Below are 16944 nucleotides of genomic sequence, written 5' to 3'. Positions count from 1 at the left end.
CAGTGTAGCTTATCGTTTCACAGTAACAGATGTCAAGTTCTAATAAATAAAATGTTCTCTCTGACCTACGCATTTTGGAGAGGATGCCTGCATGTCAGGCATTTTTGGATTTTTTTCAAATCTTCTTGCTCTTCTCTACTGAAAGGAAAAAACACTTTTCTAAATCTTACAAAAGATGTTTCTCCTTAAAAGCCCAAGGGTATCACTGTTCCACAGTCAGTCAGTCAGTTAATTGTATTTATTGAGTGCTTACTGTCTGCAGAGCACTGCACTAAGTGCTTGGAAGAATACAATATAACAGATGCATTCCTGCCTGCAACAAGCTTAAAGTCTAAAGGGGAAGAAAGACATTAATACAAATAAATAAAATTACAGATATGCACATAAGTGCTGTGCTGCTAGGACACATGCCAATTCTCTGATTTCTGTGCTGTGGTGTGAGAGATGTGATTCAATAATTTCCTTTAATTCAATGAACTGAATGCACAAGACATTAGAACTGGCAATATTCTGAGATAAAGTCCACCCCAAGGACTCGCAAACATCTTTCTAGAATCTGAGTGAAGCTACATGTACTGAAGTCTATCTCAAAAAAGGATGGTGGGCTTGGAAAAGGTATCAAGAGGTCATCCACTCCAAATTTTTTTTTCTTAATTTGGGTTTGGACTGGATTGCAGGTTCCCAGTACCTTCCTCCTGATCTTCCCCAAACCTCTCTTCCTGGTCTAGAGTATTGGTGTAGTGGGTTGTAAGGCATAAAGTCTGGCAACCCATCATTAAGGCTTGACTGCTGTCAAACCATTCCAGGGGGGAAAAAAAAACACCAAAAAAATCCCAAATAGATGCCTAGTCTAAAAAAAAATCCCAGCCAAGTCTCCACAACCTCTTTTTCTAACTCCAGTGACTCACAACTTTCAGAATCAGAAATTTCAGTATAACCTAAATCCTTTCTGCTGCAATTCAAATCCATTCTCCTTTCCCATCTTGAAGACATCTGGCTGTATTCACACCACTGGCAAACTAACACTTTGGCAGGGACTAAACCAGCGCATACGATAGTGGCTAGCAGTGTCTTCATGAAACAACTGGTTCCCCCTGAGGAAGCGTTTCAGTGGATGGAAAAAGGCTGAGGAGAATGATGTTCTGGACCACTGGATGCTCTGGGCCATTTATGAAGCCCTCCCCTTGAAGTCCAACTTGCCCATGGCTCACATTAGCCAAAGTACTTTGGCTGAACTCTCTTTAGGGCTGGGGGAGGGTGGGGCTGGGGTGACAGAATGCCAGAACACTACCATGCATATGAAGTATTTTTGAAGCCTGCTAGCAGGAGGAGAGCATTAACTCTTTCAATCTCCATAGCTATGGTGTACGCACAATGCATGCAGCAATGTAATTGTGCTACTTTTCTTATTTGTGGTATTTTTAAGCGCTTACGATGTGCCAACCACAGTACTAAGCACTGGGGCAGATATGAGATAATCAGATCCCACATGGGGGCTCTCATTCTAAGTAGGAGGGAGAACGGGTACTGAATCCCCATTCTGTAGATGAGGGAACTGAGGCCCAGAGAAGCTAAGTGACTTATTTCCTCCAGGACACACGGCAGACGAGTGGCAGAGTCAGGATTAAAACCCAGGTCCTCTGATTCCCTAGCCTGGAGTCTTTCTACTAGGCCACACTGAGTTAATGCTCTTCCCCAAGTGTTTAATGTACTACTAGGGATTAAGAATAGGCATGGAGAGTACTGGGTTCAAATCATTTGAGTCTGCATTTGAGACAGAAATTACAGAGACATTTTCAAAGGGAGCAATTATTTCTTTCATTCTTTTGCTGTCCCAGACTTTAGTGCTGGACAAAAGTGCACTCTCTATGGAATCAAGCCTCACGCATTCAGCCATCAGGGTGGACAACTTGGCTTCACATTCTCTCATTCATTCAATCATTCCACCGCATTTAATGAGTGCTTATTGTGTGAAGAGCACTTTACAAAGCGCTTGGGAGAGTACAATATAACAGTAAACAGATACGTACCCTGCCCACAATGAGCTTACAGTCCAACTCTGCCCCGATTTACGGATTCCCTAGTGAACGTGACAAGTATTTGAAAAGGATACGGGGGACGAGAGCAGTGAGGGGAGGAAGCCGGGAGACAGTGGGTAAGGGAGGGCATTGGTAGACTGTAGACTAGACTCTAGACTGGAAGCTTGTTGTGGGCAGGGAATGTGTCCGTTATATTGTTGTGTTGCACTCTCCCAAGAGTTTAGTTCTGGTGTCCTGCACACAGTAAGCACTCAATAAATACAACTGATTGATTGATTGGTAAATTCCTCTACGCCACTGACTGACCCACACTCACGAATGTCCAGAGAGTCAAAGATGGTCTTCTGATCTTTGGACTTCAAGCTCTTTTTTTATGTCACTTATTAAGCATTTACTATGTGCAAAGCACTGTTCTTACAAGGTTACAAGGTGATCAGGTTGTCCCACGTGGGGCTCACAGTCTTCATCCCCATTTTACAGATGAGGGAACTGAGGCTCAGAGAAGTTAAGTGACTTGCCCGAAGTCACACAGCTGAGAAGTGGCAGAGCCAGGATTTGAACCCATGACCTCTGACTCCAAAGCCCAGGCTCTTTCCACTGAGCCACGCTGCTTCTCTTCTTTCCATCCCCCACATCCCATTTTACAGGTCCCCCCGCATTTCTGAGGTATCCGTGATGCTTCCGCTTCGCCCAAACACTCCTCTTTAGTCTGCAGCTCTCAAGAGGAAAACCCCAAAATAGACAAAGGAAAAAAGTGTGGAACAGGAAGGAGAAATGGGAGAGAGGGCTTTTTTTTTGCTTTACAGTTCTAGCAAGGAAACGTGGTTGAGGAATTCCCCTGTACTAAGAAAAAATGAATAGTCCTGAACTGCCACTTCTCCTTTCCATTAGGATCCAGGAGAAGGTCATAATCTTTCCACTGTCCCAGTGGAATTTCTTAATAGAGCATATTGTCTGTGAAAATGCATTTTCCTCACTCCCCAGAACCTCGGTATCTGCCAGACCGATTGAAAGCCACCCAGAGAGAGCCCAAGAGAAAGATAATTGTTTACGGCACAATTAAGAGATGAAATGTAAATTTGGAAATTCTACTCCTGGCTCAGCCAGGAATTTCTGTGAGACCCCAGTCTCTCACTTTCCAAACCTCAGATTCAATCAGCCCCAAAATATTCATTGCCTGATCAGAGAACTGAAATATCCAACTTCGTTACTTGGGGTATGTGTTAAGAATAGACTCAGTCCCTATGCCCAAACAGCTTACAATCTAATGGGGAAGAGAAGACAGACCCACATGCAATTGATATCAAAAGGTACAAGCAGTTATGATAACGACAAGAATGAGCTGAGGAGGAAGAGTGGGTCATGAACTATGCAGGCAGATTAGAGAGTGTATAGGGTCATCTGGTGGGAAGCTTCCAGATGGACGTGGGCCTGGAGGGGCAACTTCAAAGAGAGGGCAAAGGCGGTAGAATTCACAGATGGTGAGGGGATGAGGGTAATAATACTAATAATAATAATAATAATGATGATGGCATTTATTAAGCACTTACTATGTGCAAAGCACTGTTCTAAGCACTGGGGAGGTTACAAGGTGATCAGGTTGTCCCACGGGGGGCTCACAGTCTTCATCCCCATTTTTTACAGATGGGGTAACTGAGGCCCAGAGAAGTTAAGTGACTTGCCCGAAGTCACACAGCTGACAAACCATTTTGACCCCCAAGTGATGTCCTTCATGCCCTCTGCTTGGGTATGATGGTGTCCTGACCTTATTTTAGAATTCCTGGTGTCCACTCTTGGCAACTCCCTGTCCAAACAGGCACAGCAATAAGCTCTGGAAGGAGGGGAGGGTATCCACAGAGGTGGAGGGTGAGGGGGCATGGATGGGGCATGCAGGTCGGAGGGAACCCAGGGCACTGCTATATAGCCGTATTCATTCATTCATTCATTCATTCAATTGTATTTATTGAGCACTTACTGTGTGCAGAGCACTGTACTAAGCACTTGGGAAGTACAAGTTGGCAACATATAGAGACGGTCCCTACCCAACAGCGGGCTCACAGTCTAGAAAGGGGAGACAGACGACATCTGCTTCCAATTTCTGTTACTAGATCCAATGTAAGAAGGTAAGGTGTTTTTTGTATTGCGCTATTGTTTCCCCTTTGGACAATTACTACTTCTTCGAGCTTTGTTTTCATGACAAGTCTTGAAAGGTATGAACCAATCCACCGACCGTGCTTCCTTGCCTCGCTAGATTAGCAGGGTCAGAATGGAGAACGGCAAGAAGTATGATTTAGGGTGACAAGACTGTGAGCCCATTGTTGGGTAGGGACCATCTCTATATGTTGCCGACTTGTACTTCCCAAGCGCTTAGTATAGTGTTCTGCACATAGTAAGCGCTCAATAAATATGATTAAAAAAAACTGGGCAACATTTTATGGCCTGTACTTTGGCCACCTTGGAATCATAGGAGTAAAACCTGAGGGCAGAGTAAGTCCTTCCTCTACCCAACTTGATTCTTGCTAATGGGTGGTGCCCATAGCATGTAAACAAAAGAATTTCATTGCACCACTGTATATAGAGAATAATGCAGGAGATAAATTTTGTTTACAGTCCGGGGAGCGTGCTTCATGCACAAAGAGCTAAATTTTCTTGACCTCCTTTGGGAACTGTAGGGAAAAGTCACAGTAAAGTCTCAGGAGTGCCTCCCCAAGTTTATAGACTCAAAATGTGTCTCTAAAAAGAGAATAAACGGCTGCCTTACTCTAAGAGTTTTGCTGTTGCTCATAAACCGTGAGAGTGTTTATATCATCTGCAGATCTTCTCAACTGAATTACAGCTTTTTATTCACTCTATGTATACAACTATTTTCCTAAGACGGAGAAACAAGAGCTGTTTAGGAACACTGCGGCTGCCCTCTCCCAACCCCCTCCCCCAAAATATTCCTACGGAGGGGAACCTTCCCCTCTCAACCCTTTATCTGGCCCTCCTGGAAAACAACAGTGTAGTTATTGTTCCAGAACATCTGAATTGAAAATAACTTGAGCAGATGTCCTGCATTAGGGAGGACTAGCACGAAATCTGTCCTGTCCTGTCGCTGAAAGACAGTTGGTGGAACTCGTAAAAGTCCTACTTTCCCTGTAGCGAGTGTAGTGGTGGACATAGGAAGTTTAATGCTAGAGGAGAGACTGGCAGCAGCCTCCACTAGCCTCCCCTCTGGTCTCCTTGCCTCCAGCCTCTTTCTACTTCAGTCTTTATTACTCTCTGCTGCCCAAATCATCTTCTTGAACCATAGCTTGGCAAATATCTCTACATTCCACAAAAGTCTCCTCAGAAGTCTCCTCATCTCCCTCCACATCAACGAAAAACTCCTGACAATTGGCTCAAAGGCTCTCCACTCTTTATCCACTCTTTCCCTGCTCACCTTCCAATTGTACATAGCTCTTGATTCTCTCTCCTCTGATCCCCCGCTTTTGTTGTCCCACTACCCTGGAACTCCCTGTCAATCAGCCACTCAGTCAATGGTATTTGAGTGTATACTTTACGCAGCGCACTCTATTAAGCGCCTGGGGATGTACGATACAACAGAATTGGTAGACGTGTCCCAGCCCACAACAAACGTCCTCCTGAAGACCTTCATCTTCAAAGCCTTCCTAAAATCCTCCCTCCTTCAGGAAGCTTTCCCGGATTAATTCACAACATCCTAGCTCATCAACTTAACGGCCATACTTAGCGTTTGTGCATTTTATTCCTATCTGTAGCCTTAAGTACAGCACATGAACATTTTTATTTGCCTATTTAATGATTGAATCAGAGATTTCCCCCTGACATAGTTGCACTATTTCCTTTTTTATCCTTGTTTCTTTCTCCTGCTCCCTCTATTGTAAATCATCAGCGTTTCTCTCCTCCCATTGTAAGGTGTAGATTGTAAGTCCCTTGAGGCCAGGAAACAAGTGTTTTGCTTCTGCAGTACTCTCCCAAGTACTAAATTCAGCACCAAGCACTTAATAGATGCCACAGATTGAGCAGCTGGCCAAAGTGGCAGTGATGGCTCCATTGGCAGTTGTCTTTTCTCTCATCTGGTCCTGTTGCTTAGACTATGTGCACATCCCTCTCTGTTTCCTCTTCGTCTCTTTCCAACCAGCTCCCACTATGTCTGTCTGATCTCCCTGTCCGTTTATCCTTCTGCTTGATAATTCACCTCTCTTTCCACTTGTCCATCTCCCTCTTTTTCTGCCTTTTTCTTCTCTCCTTAAAAGCTTTGCCTCCCTAGAAGCCCACCCTTAGAAACTTGCCACCTGTCTCACTTTGAGCTCCAGAAAATATAGTCAGTTTAGTTTAAAATGACTTTTACTTTTTCCACTTGCCAGAATGTGATTTGCCTTACTCTTTTATCACTTTTAAATGGATTCGTCTTCACTACACTAGAGAGCTGCTATTTTTTAAGGTCACTTCAGATGTTTTCTTTAGACTGGTGTTAACATAAAGCAAATGTCTCCAGCAACTCAGAATTAATCTGTTAAGATAAACAAGCTTCATTTACTATTCCACTGCTGAAATCACAGGCTTACGGCCTGCAACTTCTTGACTCAATTTATACATGCTTAAATGTCTACTTAAGGGAACAAAATGAGACAGTTTTGCCATGGAAACCACACTGAGAGATCGGATTCAATCCACAGTGCAAATATGACAAAAAAATCTGCTATCTTACCATAATATGGGTTATTGGGAAAACCAAAAAACCATAACCATATTAGAGAAGCAGCGTGGCTCAGTGAAAAGAGCATGGGCTTTGGAGTTCAGAGGTCATGGGTTCAAATCCCGGCTCCGCCAATTGTCAGCTGTGACTTTGGGCAAGTCACTTAACTTCTCTGGGCCTCAGTTACCTCATCTGTAAAATGGATATTAAGACTGTGAGCCCCCCGTGGGACAGCCTGATCACCTTGTAACCTCCCCAGTGCTTAGAACAGTGCTTTGCACATAGTAAGCGCTTAATAAATGCCATTATTATTATTATAACCAAATCATTAGGATGCAACAAACAATGTGACTATAAAGCTGATTCCACAGTTTCATTTTTGGGCGAAGAGAGGGGATGATGCTTCAGTGGAAATACAAATATACATGTCAGACTTGGGCATTCTATAGGAAGAAATGAAAGAAAGTGTGCTTCAGACAAAGACAACATCCCAAACTTACAAATCAACACGCATGCTCTATCTACACATACCTATTGAAATTTTTTCACCTACAATTCCCACTGCCGCCTTCTCAACCGGAAAAAAACACTGAGGGGAGCAACCAAAATCCAATTACCAGGGGCAGGATCCGAGACCCTCCACATTTCAATAGTACTCTCATTCATTCATTCATTCAATCGTATTTATTGAGCGCTTACTGTGTGCAGAGCACTGTACTAAGCTCTCATGGTCAATAGGAAGCCTTGCAGCCACTTCACGCATTTACTCCTAGCTTGTCATTGTATTAACTTATATAGCATACCCTGATGGGATCAGACACTCCACATTGGGCTGAGTGTTCTCAATTTCAGAAGTTCAAAACTGGCATCTAAAAAGCCCCTGATAAGGCCCAGTTGGTACGATGATGATGATGATGGTATTTGTTCAGCGCTTACTATGTGCCAAGCACTGTTATAAGCACTGGAGTTGGTATATACTGCTGAGGCCCTAATACCAGCAGAGGAAGTGGCAATGGAGGGTGGAAATGAGGGGTGTTGATAGCTAGATAAATCTGTACCTTTCTCCCCAGCAATTCCTCTTTCCCTCTCTCTCTGTCTCCCCAACCCGCTGAAGACCCCCCACCTCATCCGACCTACGGCCTCCCCAAATAGTGACTTTCTCATCACCTGAAATTTTCACTAACTCACAATAAACTCTCTTCCATACTCTGCTTATGTGCCTTTCTTCACCCATGATCCCTAATCCAAATGCCTGGCCTCCTCCTCTACATCAAACTGTAAACCTTCCCTATTTTGAATTTCTACTAACACTTCCTGCTGAGCCTCTGAGCCTCTTACTTAGACTGTAAGGCTTCTACCAAGACTGTGAGTCCCATATGGGACAGGCGCTGTTTTGACCTGATTAACTTGCAGCTACGCAGTGCTTAGAAGAGTGTTTGACACATAGTGGAGCACTTAAATAGCATAAAAAAGCAAGCTTCCCAGCTCTTTTAAAATTAAGTCCCTCATGAATCTGGCTTCCCTAATCATTCCAGTAAACTTCATAATATTATAGCTATACATATACATATACAGATGCACACAAAATTATAGGGCTTTGCCATTTGTGTTCACATGGGTTGCTTGCGTACATGTTTTTGTCAAGTAGATCTATTTTACTTTTGAAATTACCTGTTCAGATTTGAACGCTACAGCACAAACCTCTTAAGCTACTGTCTCTGTCTTCAACATGTCTTCTCCCATTATATTGCCATCACCTTGAGGGCAGAGACGGCGTTTAACTCCTTCAGCAACTTCTTGTGTAACTCCCTCAGCAACTAAGACAGTGATTTGTTCAGCATGCACTCAGTAAAGGCTGTTGACTATTACGGAAACTTAATACAATATCATAAAAGTTGCCAGGGCTTCAATCTATGATGGCTACACTCCCACACCTATAATTTCTGTTTCTATATTTCTATTATCTCCATTATGTTTTGCTAGATTTCACATTGGTACTTTTCATGCCCGGAAGCACGCCTAAGATGGGCCGTATAATTGCCTAACTCAAAGAGCCTCTTCAAAAAACAGAGTTGCCACATCTCCAGATTTTTGGCTGGAGTCTCTGGAACTCAAGCAAAGTCTCAGACTGTGGTCTGCATTCCGGTTAGGAAAATCTTTAGCCTTTCTTCTCTTTGACGACGTGTGACCGCCTCTCCACAGGTACAGTTACGTAATCTGGCACGTTCGCCCCAGGTCCCTCTGCTACTGTTTGAACCTGAGCAGTCATGTTTTTGGACTGCACGTTCCCTCCCGGGTAGAAAACGAGTTAAAAGAGAGGAAACAAAGGACGGGAATGAACAGCTACATTTGGGAACGGAGAAGTATAAATAGCAGGGTCCCCCAGGGACTGATGTCAGAGCCAGTTCTGTTTCACATCTTGATAAACGATCTGAAAGAGGGAGTGTGAAGTGCCATCTCCAAGTTAGCAGATGACATTCAAGCTCTTCTGGGTGGTGAAATGCCATGCAGATGGGGAGAACCTGTAGGAAGATCTCATCGAGCTACCCGAGGGGGCTGCAAAGTGCCAGCTGAGCGTCTTGTGAATGTAGGGTTGGCCGGTTCCAAGACAACCCATTACCACTTTCCTCACTGTTGTGACAGCTACCGAAGAGAGGAACTGTCACATCGTACCCAACGGCCCGCTGCAATTCGGGACACGCGATACAGTTAGACCGCCGTCCACCTCTGCGCGCCCGGCGATCCTCGTGTTCAGGTGGACGCTAGGTTCCAACTGACCTGGCTGCCTATAAAAGTGCACCCCTTCGTAAGAAACCAGACATAACGGGTTCACTTACTTTGCTCGCTTCGCCATCTCGTTACCATCCCAGCGTGGGCTGTAGGGATAGTTTTTCTGGGCCTGGGAGTAGAGCTGTCCACTGTTGGTGAAGTGATAGACCGACTGAAATGTCAGAGTGGGCTGATCTCGAGGAAAATACAGGGGCAGGTCAACTGCAAAGAGAGTACATGAAAAAGAGAAATTTCATTCATCTTTTGCAAGCAATTTTTCTGCTTAGAATAGGCTACCCCGCAAAGGTTAGAGCAGGAGAAACAACCTGAATAAGCAAAGCACTGATTTCAGTGAAAAGGTAAAAGAAGTCAAGCCAAATTTGAGTGAGAAATGTTCTCTAGATATCATCATGGTGCGGTTCTGGTTTAAAGGATACAGGGAAAAGAACAAATTTTCATATGCTTTGTGTGTTGGCGTGATAGACTGTGAGCCCGCTGTTGGGTAGGGACTGTCTCTATATGTTGCCAACTTGTACTTCCCAAGCGCTTAGTACAGTGCTCTGCACACAGTAAGTGCTCAATAAATACGATTGAATGAATGAATGAATAAAAACACATTTTAACAGTGTGGCCTAGCAGATAGAGCACAGGGCTGGGAGTCAAAAGCACCTGGGTTTTAATTCTGGTTCCATTACGTGTTGGCTGTGTGACCTTGGGCAGGTCACCTAACTTCTCTGGGCCTTGGTTACCTCTTCTATAAAATGGGGATTAAGGCTGAAAGCCCGATGTGAGACAGGGACCGTGTATGATCCAATTTGCTTGTATCCATCCCAGTGCTGAGTACAGTGCCTTGCACATAGAAAGCGTTTAACAAATACCACAATCATTATTACTGTTATCAAACATTTTACTCTTACTAATCATGACAAAGGTGTAGAAATCTGAAAAGTGATTTCATCCACCTTGCAAAGTCAAAAGGAGATTCAGTGAAAATTACTCAGATTTGTTTGCCAGTGCTTCCCAAATGGTGTCTCAATCCCTTCACTATTGAGCCCTGGGAACCTTCTGGGTATGTTGTGGAAAATAAGAGCATCCTGAATGGCGAGACAGTCCATCATCTTTGGTTTCACCACTGTCCTGGGGGTTGGAAGTCAATGACAGCCCCCACAACTTGAATGACCTCCTTCTGTACAGTGTTAGGGTAGCACGTATCTCAGACCAACACACCAGAAGACAGAATTCAACTTTCAGACACTACCATCTCCTTCCAATCAACCCACTATTCACTAAAATTGGCTTTAGTAGAGGTTTTTGTAGGATCTAATCATGCTGAATATATCCTTGACCCTTCCTTGGTTTGCTCAATGGGGCAAAAATTCTGATACTACATTACAATTATTCAGCAATATTTATTTTCCAAGCATTTACTAAATAGCCAACACAGAAAAACCAAAATGAGGTATGACTTGCAAAATTCAAAAAAAGGGAACCTGGAAAGTGGGCATTAAAGAGAAATGCGAAAGGAAATCAAACAACCAACGACAATAGTAACACAGAAAATTGCAACGGCTTTCGGTCTCAATCTTTTAAAAATACATTAGATGTGATCAAATAAGTGGATCAGAACACACTTGGCTGAAAAAATAGGAAACCAAACATGGAAAAATTAAGCTAAAGATCATTTGAAATAAATTGAATGTGCTGAGGCACTTTAGCCCTTTCACTCTTTAGAACATTTACTTCTCTGCTTAGGCCTCTACCTACCAACAGCCTAGACAATTGTACTAAGCATTTGGGACGGTACTATACAGATAAAAGACACAGTTCCTGGCTTTAAGTCCTGGAGAAAGTGGGATTTCAGAAATGCTTTGAAAATGGTGGTAGGGAAGATCTGAAGGGGAAATAAACTTCAGGCAGGAGAAACGATATGAGCACCGGGTTAACAGTGGGAAAGTCAAGACTGAGACAAAGAGGGAAGGTGAGTTTGAGAGGAATGAAGAATGCAAACTGGAGAGGAGCAGGGAAAGAGAGAGGATAAGTAAGCGGGAGAAAGCTGATGGTATGCCTTAAAACTATTCCTCAAGCGTTCCTTCTTGTAGCAGTGAGAAATGGCCAACCTTTGGAGATTTTTGAGGAGTGAGGAGATGTAGGGTAGAATGACATTTTGGAAAAATGATCTCGGCAACAGAGTTAAGAATGGACCGGAAAAGGGAGACCAGTAAGGAGACTCTATTTATTTATTTATTTTACTTGTACATATTTATTCTATTTATTCTATTTTGTTAATATGTTTTGTTCTCTGTCTCCCTCTTCTAGACTGTGAGCTCACTGTTGGGTAGGGACTATCTCTATATGCTATGTTGCCAACTTGTACTTTCCAAATGCTTAGTACAGTGCTCTGCACACAGTAAGCACTCAATAAATATGATTGAATGAATGAATGAGACTGACACAATAGCCTAGTCAGGCTATGGCAAGCGCCTCGACCAAAACAGACAGTTGTTGGCCATTTTGACAGGGAAGAAGGGGCAAATCTGGAAAATGTTATGGAAGAAACAGACGGGATTTAGTCATAGGCTGAATATGCGGGGTGAAAGATAGTGAGAAGTAAAGCACTTTACGGGTAGAGAATGTGTCTGTTAATTCTGTTGTTCCTTACTCTCTCAAGTGCTTAGTATAGTGCTCCAATCCCAGTTCCACCATTTGTCAGCTGTGTGACCTTGGGCAAGTCACTTAACTTCTCTATGCCTCAGTTACCTCAACTCTAAAACGGAGATTGAGACTGTGAGCCCCATGTCGGTCATGGCCTGTGTCCAGCTGGATTAGCTTGTATCTACCCGAGCACTTAAAACAATAGCTGGCACATAGTTAGCGCTTAACAAATACCACAGTTATTATTCTTGCAGATGTGACTGTCAACATGCCATAAGGAGAGCCGCACACACCCAGAAACTCCTTCAAAACTCTCCTCCTCTCTCCACCCCAATCTCCCTTGAAGTGAGACCTGGAGTGCCTTCTGAACCAAAAGAGGCTAAGCTAGTGTCAGTCATCCCGGTCTCATCACTTGTACTTCCCAAGTGCTTAGTACAGTGCTCTGCACACAGTAAGCACTCAATAAATACGATTGAATGAATGAATGAATGAATCAAGGGCCGGGACAAAACATGTTGGTCGTGGGTTCTAATCCCGGCTCCATCACTTGTCAGCTGCGTGGCTTTGGGCAGTCACTTAACTTCTCTGTGCCTCAGTTACCTCATCTGTAAAATAGGGATTGAGACTATGAGCCCCACGTGGGACAACCTGATTACCTTTATCTGCTCCAGTGTTTAAAACAGTGCTTGGCACATAGTAAGCGCTTAAGAAATATCATTATTATTATTATTACTATTATCATTATTGAGCAAATGCAAAGCTCTGGTCAGAGGGATCTCATTCGTATTTCACACTGCAACTGAACCTGGCAGCCACTTGCACAATAAGAGACACTGTTTGGTTGGGGCGGGGGGCGGTTTCCCCCATTCCTCACCAACACTGGATGAAACACTGAAAATGCTGAAATGTAGATTGACAAAAATGAGTGCTCCAAATAGAAAGCCTAATGTTAGAACTTTTGATTGCGCTAAAAAGAGGGGGAAAGTCACCACTGCCTATGGACCGACAATGAGATGCTGCAAAATTGAGTTGATGAAGAACTGCCTTCTAGGTGAAGTACCAAGTGTAGGGTTAATCTTCCGTTGGAAAACAATGCTGCTGAAGGTTGTGTTGTGTTGTGGATAGTGGATGTGAGTATTGCGGTGAGAATCTCATGCACGCTGTGTCCAGAAAAACGAAGTCATGCGCTCTTTCTGGCCTCCCTGCCACTCAGGGTGAGCACTGTTCCGATAGAAGACGATCAAGAGTTCTTTTGGCAGCAGTCGTCATGGCTTGCGCTAAATCGTCCCCAAAGTATAATTTAAGCCAAGTGTAGTGACACAGGAACCATATGTTAATTGGCTGCCTTGCATTTACCCCAGTGTTTTGCACAAAGCAAGTGCTTAACAATTGTTAGTAATCACAATCATAAGAAAAGTAAACAATCACATCGCTCTGTCCAAGTTCACCCCAGGGAGGAAGATCTTAAGTGTCATTCCCTGGAAAGTGTGCTCCGGTTGCCAAATCTTGTGGTCAATAGTTTAAGCTTCCTCCCTGACACTAAACCTTGAACCTAAGTTGCAAACAAGCTACAAAATTTACTCATTCAATCAATTGGTATTTATTGAGAGCTTATGGGGCGCAGAGCACTGTGCTGAGCGCTTATTCCTTCAATTTCCCCTGTCTGGTGGGAATATGAGTGAACAGTGGAATGCCCAAAACATAAATAGCAAGAGCAAGAAAAATCAAAGAGAACTGTATGAATTGGCCTCCCCAAAGAGTAGTAAGCGCACTACTAATTGTTTAGTTCCTGCGTCATAAAGCACGGATTCAAGATCTGGCAAAAAGACACTGCTTTAAAGGACGGTGAAAGCAGCTTGCTTACAAACTGAGTAGCTGTACTCAACTGCAAGCTCTTTGCAGGTTTATCATTATCTGGTTCCATAGAGTAGCCTTGAATGTAAATATTTACTTCAGCAGTTAACATGTTTTATTTAGTATACGTACAGTATATTCTATCACCAAACTCTGACTGACCCACTTCATTATTTCTCAGTTGTCTCTAAAGTGCAGCTACTAAAAGCATGCTCCTGTAAGGGTAGGAGAAAGTCTCAAAATCCTGCTTTGTGGAAGCAGAGCTGAAAACGGGGAAAGTCTCAAAATCCTGCTTTGTGGAAGCACAGCTGAAAACGGGGACAAGCCTGGAGGGTGGCCAGGGTTTCCAATGAATTCATTCTTTATCAGCATTTCTATTGCCTGGGGTAAACTTCATGCTTTGGAAGCTTGTTTGAACACACAGTCTTGAGTGTGTGGCTTCTTGTTGTAGTGCCGAGGGGAGTTGCGCAGTCATATGGGAGACGGTGCGGTGAGAACACAGTTGTATCAACAGAAAGCTTGCAAAACCAAGATGGCAACTGAAAAAATATGAAGTTTAATATGGTGTGTCGGGGGGAGGATGGTTTCACCTGTTATGTAGGATGAGCAGAGTGAATGATAGGTAAGCTTGAGTTTACTTCATTGCTTCTTTGAGACATTGTTTGAGCCTCAAGAGATGAGCCCCTCTACCTTGCTGCCTCTGAGAAAGGTGCATCAAAATCATTTTTGAGAGAATTGCATTGCTACCATGCTTCTAAACCCACAGTCATCATAGTAGGGCAAGGAAAGTAATCCCACTTTCCAGACAACTTCCTTCCACTTGATATTGAACTATTGCTAGCTAGTTGTGTATGTGCTACTCCACTTCCCAAAGTTGTATTGATGCTTTACTTAGCCCCAAGCTTATATCGAGGTGAAATGTTGTGACACCAACCAGTCATAACCCCACCATGCCCACCCAATATTCACTGGAACAAAAGTTCACCATATCCATTGATCCTCACATATGACTGTGTATTAAGACAGTGCCTCCTGCCACCAGAGGTTTTCACTATAGATCATACCTGACAGGTCAGGATTTCATGGTACAATTATTATATATATACATATACATACATTAATATATATTTTTATATATAAAACATAAGAATGTAAGAAACACCATTACTGGTTCAGACTGCTGGTTTATCCAAGTCCAAAATTCACTGTTGTTTTAATGGTATTTGTTTAGCACTATGTGCCAGGCACTGTTAATGTTATTATTATTGATCATATTTATTGGCACTTACTTTTTGCAAAGCACTGTACTAAGCACCGTTCATCAGTTCTCTCAGAAACAGTGTGATGGCCACCCTTCTTGACATTCACAGTGTCCCTTTTTCGGTTTTCCCTGCTGAGGGTTTGTCCAGAGGAAAGAGCACTGCTCAAGGACCCAAGAGGCGTGGGTTCGAGGTTTGTTCTGAATAAAGCTGACAAAAGTAAGCAAAAGCAGCACAGCACTTTGCAATGTGCTGAAACCCACATGGCTTTTTAAAATTGGTATTTGTTAAGCACTGTTCTAAGCAGTGGGGAGGATACAAGCAAATCAGGTTGGACACAGTCCCTGTCCCACAGGAGGTTCATAGTCTTAACCCCCATTGTAAAGATGAGGGAACTGAGGCCCAGAGAGGTGAAGTGACTTGCCAAAGGTCACACAACAGGCAAGTGGAAAAATCGGGATTAGAACTCAGGTCTTTCTGCTCCCAGGACTGTGCTCTTTCCACCAGGCTGGGCTGTTGGGATGCCGCCCGGACCAGAGGCAGCTGTCAGCTCCATGGCTCGGTCCAGGTCATCCCATCACCTCAGGACCCAAGGGAAACCTGAAGCTGTGGGTGGTTCAACATCAGGGGGGAAAAGAGTGGGATTTATTCATCTCAGAGCAAAAAACTCACTTTTGGACTAAAATTAATCGATGGTATTTATTGAGCGCTTACTAGGTGCAGAGAGTTTTTCATTTCTCTTGGTTCCTTCATTCTTTTTACTTTGTCAGATAATATTCTACCATGATTATGTGTGTGTGTAGGACTCTGTGCCAAGTGTCTCTACTGTCCATTGCTGACCAGTTCCTCATCTTGGAACAGAGAGACCACTTTGCATCTTGCTATGCTGGTACACTCTGTTGCTCACTAAATAAAATGCTTTTATTTTAATGTCTGCCTCCCCTACTAGGGCAGGGATGACGTCTACTATCTCTGTTATAGTGTACTCTCCCAAATACAGTGCTCTAAGTGCTCAATAAATGCATTGACTGATTGATTGATTCACTAACTCCAGAAGTTTTGTGAGACACTAAGAGAATAGTGACTACGTAAGTAACTCTAAAGTTCCAATGAACCCTCATCTGGCTTAAAATTCAATAGGTCGGTCTCTTCAAACCACCTCTGCAAACCAAACACTAGCACAAACTGGTTCAAAATTTCATATCGAAAATGCTTCATTTCTAGAAAAACAGTTCTATATCTGCATCCTAACCCATTCCAATGTTGAGAGAGAGCCGCACTGGATTACTGAATTACTGTTCTTCGTTAATTCTGAAAAGCCTCCGTTGGCTTTGGAAGAGAGCACTTGCTGCTCTTTTCAATTAAATGGTGGACTATATTTAGTAGAGGGAATTTTGTCGTTGCTCATGAGAGATCATGACAACATTATTTTTTGCTGAGAAGTGAGGTGAGGTCTTTTGAATTTGGCTAAGGATGCGCTACTTTGTGGATAGTGAAGTAAATATGAGGTAGGAGTCACTGTAACTTGCAGCAATGAAATGAAGAGGTTGGCTATTACATGGTACAATTTCCAATTACATACATTCCTTCAGCATCCACTGATACACATGATTTTTCATGGTATTTGTTAAGCGCTTACTCTGGGCCAGGCAATGTAATAAGCGCTGGGGTG

The 16944-nt window shown here is 43.3% G+C and overlaps 1 protein-coding gene across 1 annotated transcript in view; it reads right to left on the bottom strand.

The window, feature by feature from the left end:
- BABAM2 (BRISC and BRCA1 A complex member 2) overlaps window positions 1–16944 on the bottom strand; it is a 359856-nt gene that overhangs the window by 32073 nt on the left and 310839 nt on the right. Inside the window, exon 11 of the mRNA XM_038751295.1 lies at window positions 9576–9729. Within this exon, the coding sequence (XP_038607223.1) occupies window positions 9576–9729 (154 nt within the window). The remainder of the gene's footprint in view (window positions 1–9575; window positions 9730–16944) is intronic.

This window comes from Tachyglossus aculeatus, chromosome 9 (genome assembly GCF_015852505.1).
Source record: "Tachyglossus aculeatus isolate mTacAcu1 chromosome 9, mTacAcu1.pri, whole genome shotgun sequence".
Lineage (NCBI taxonomy): Eukaryota > Metazoa > Chordata > Mammalia > Monotremata > Tachyglossidae > Tachyglossus > Tachyglossus aculeatus.
The sequence above is the reverse complement of the archived record's forward strand: the minus strand, read 5'-3'. Positions and strand labels throughout refer to the sequence as shown.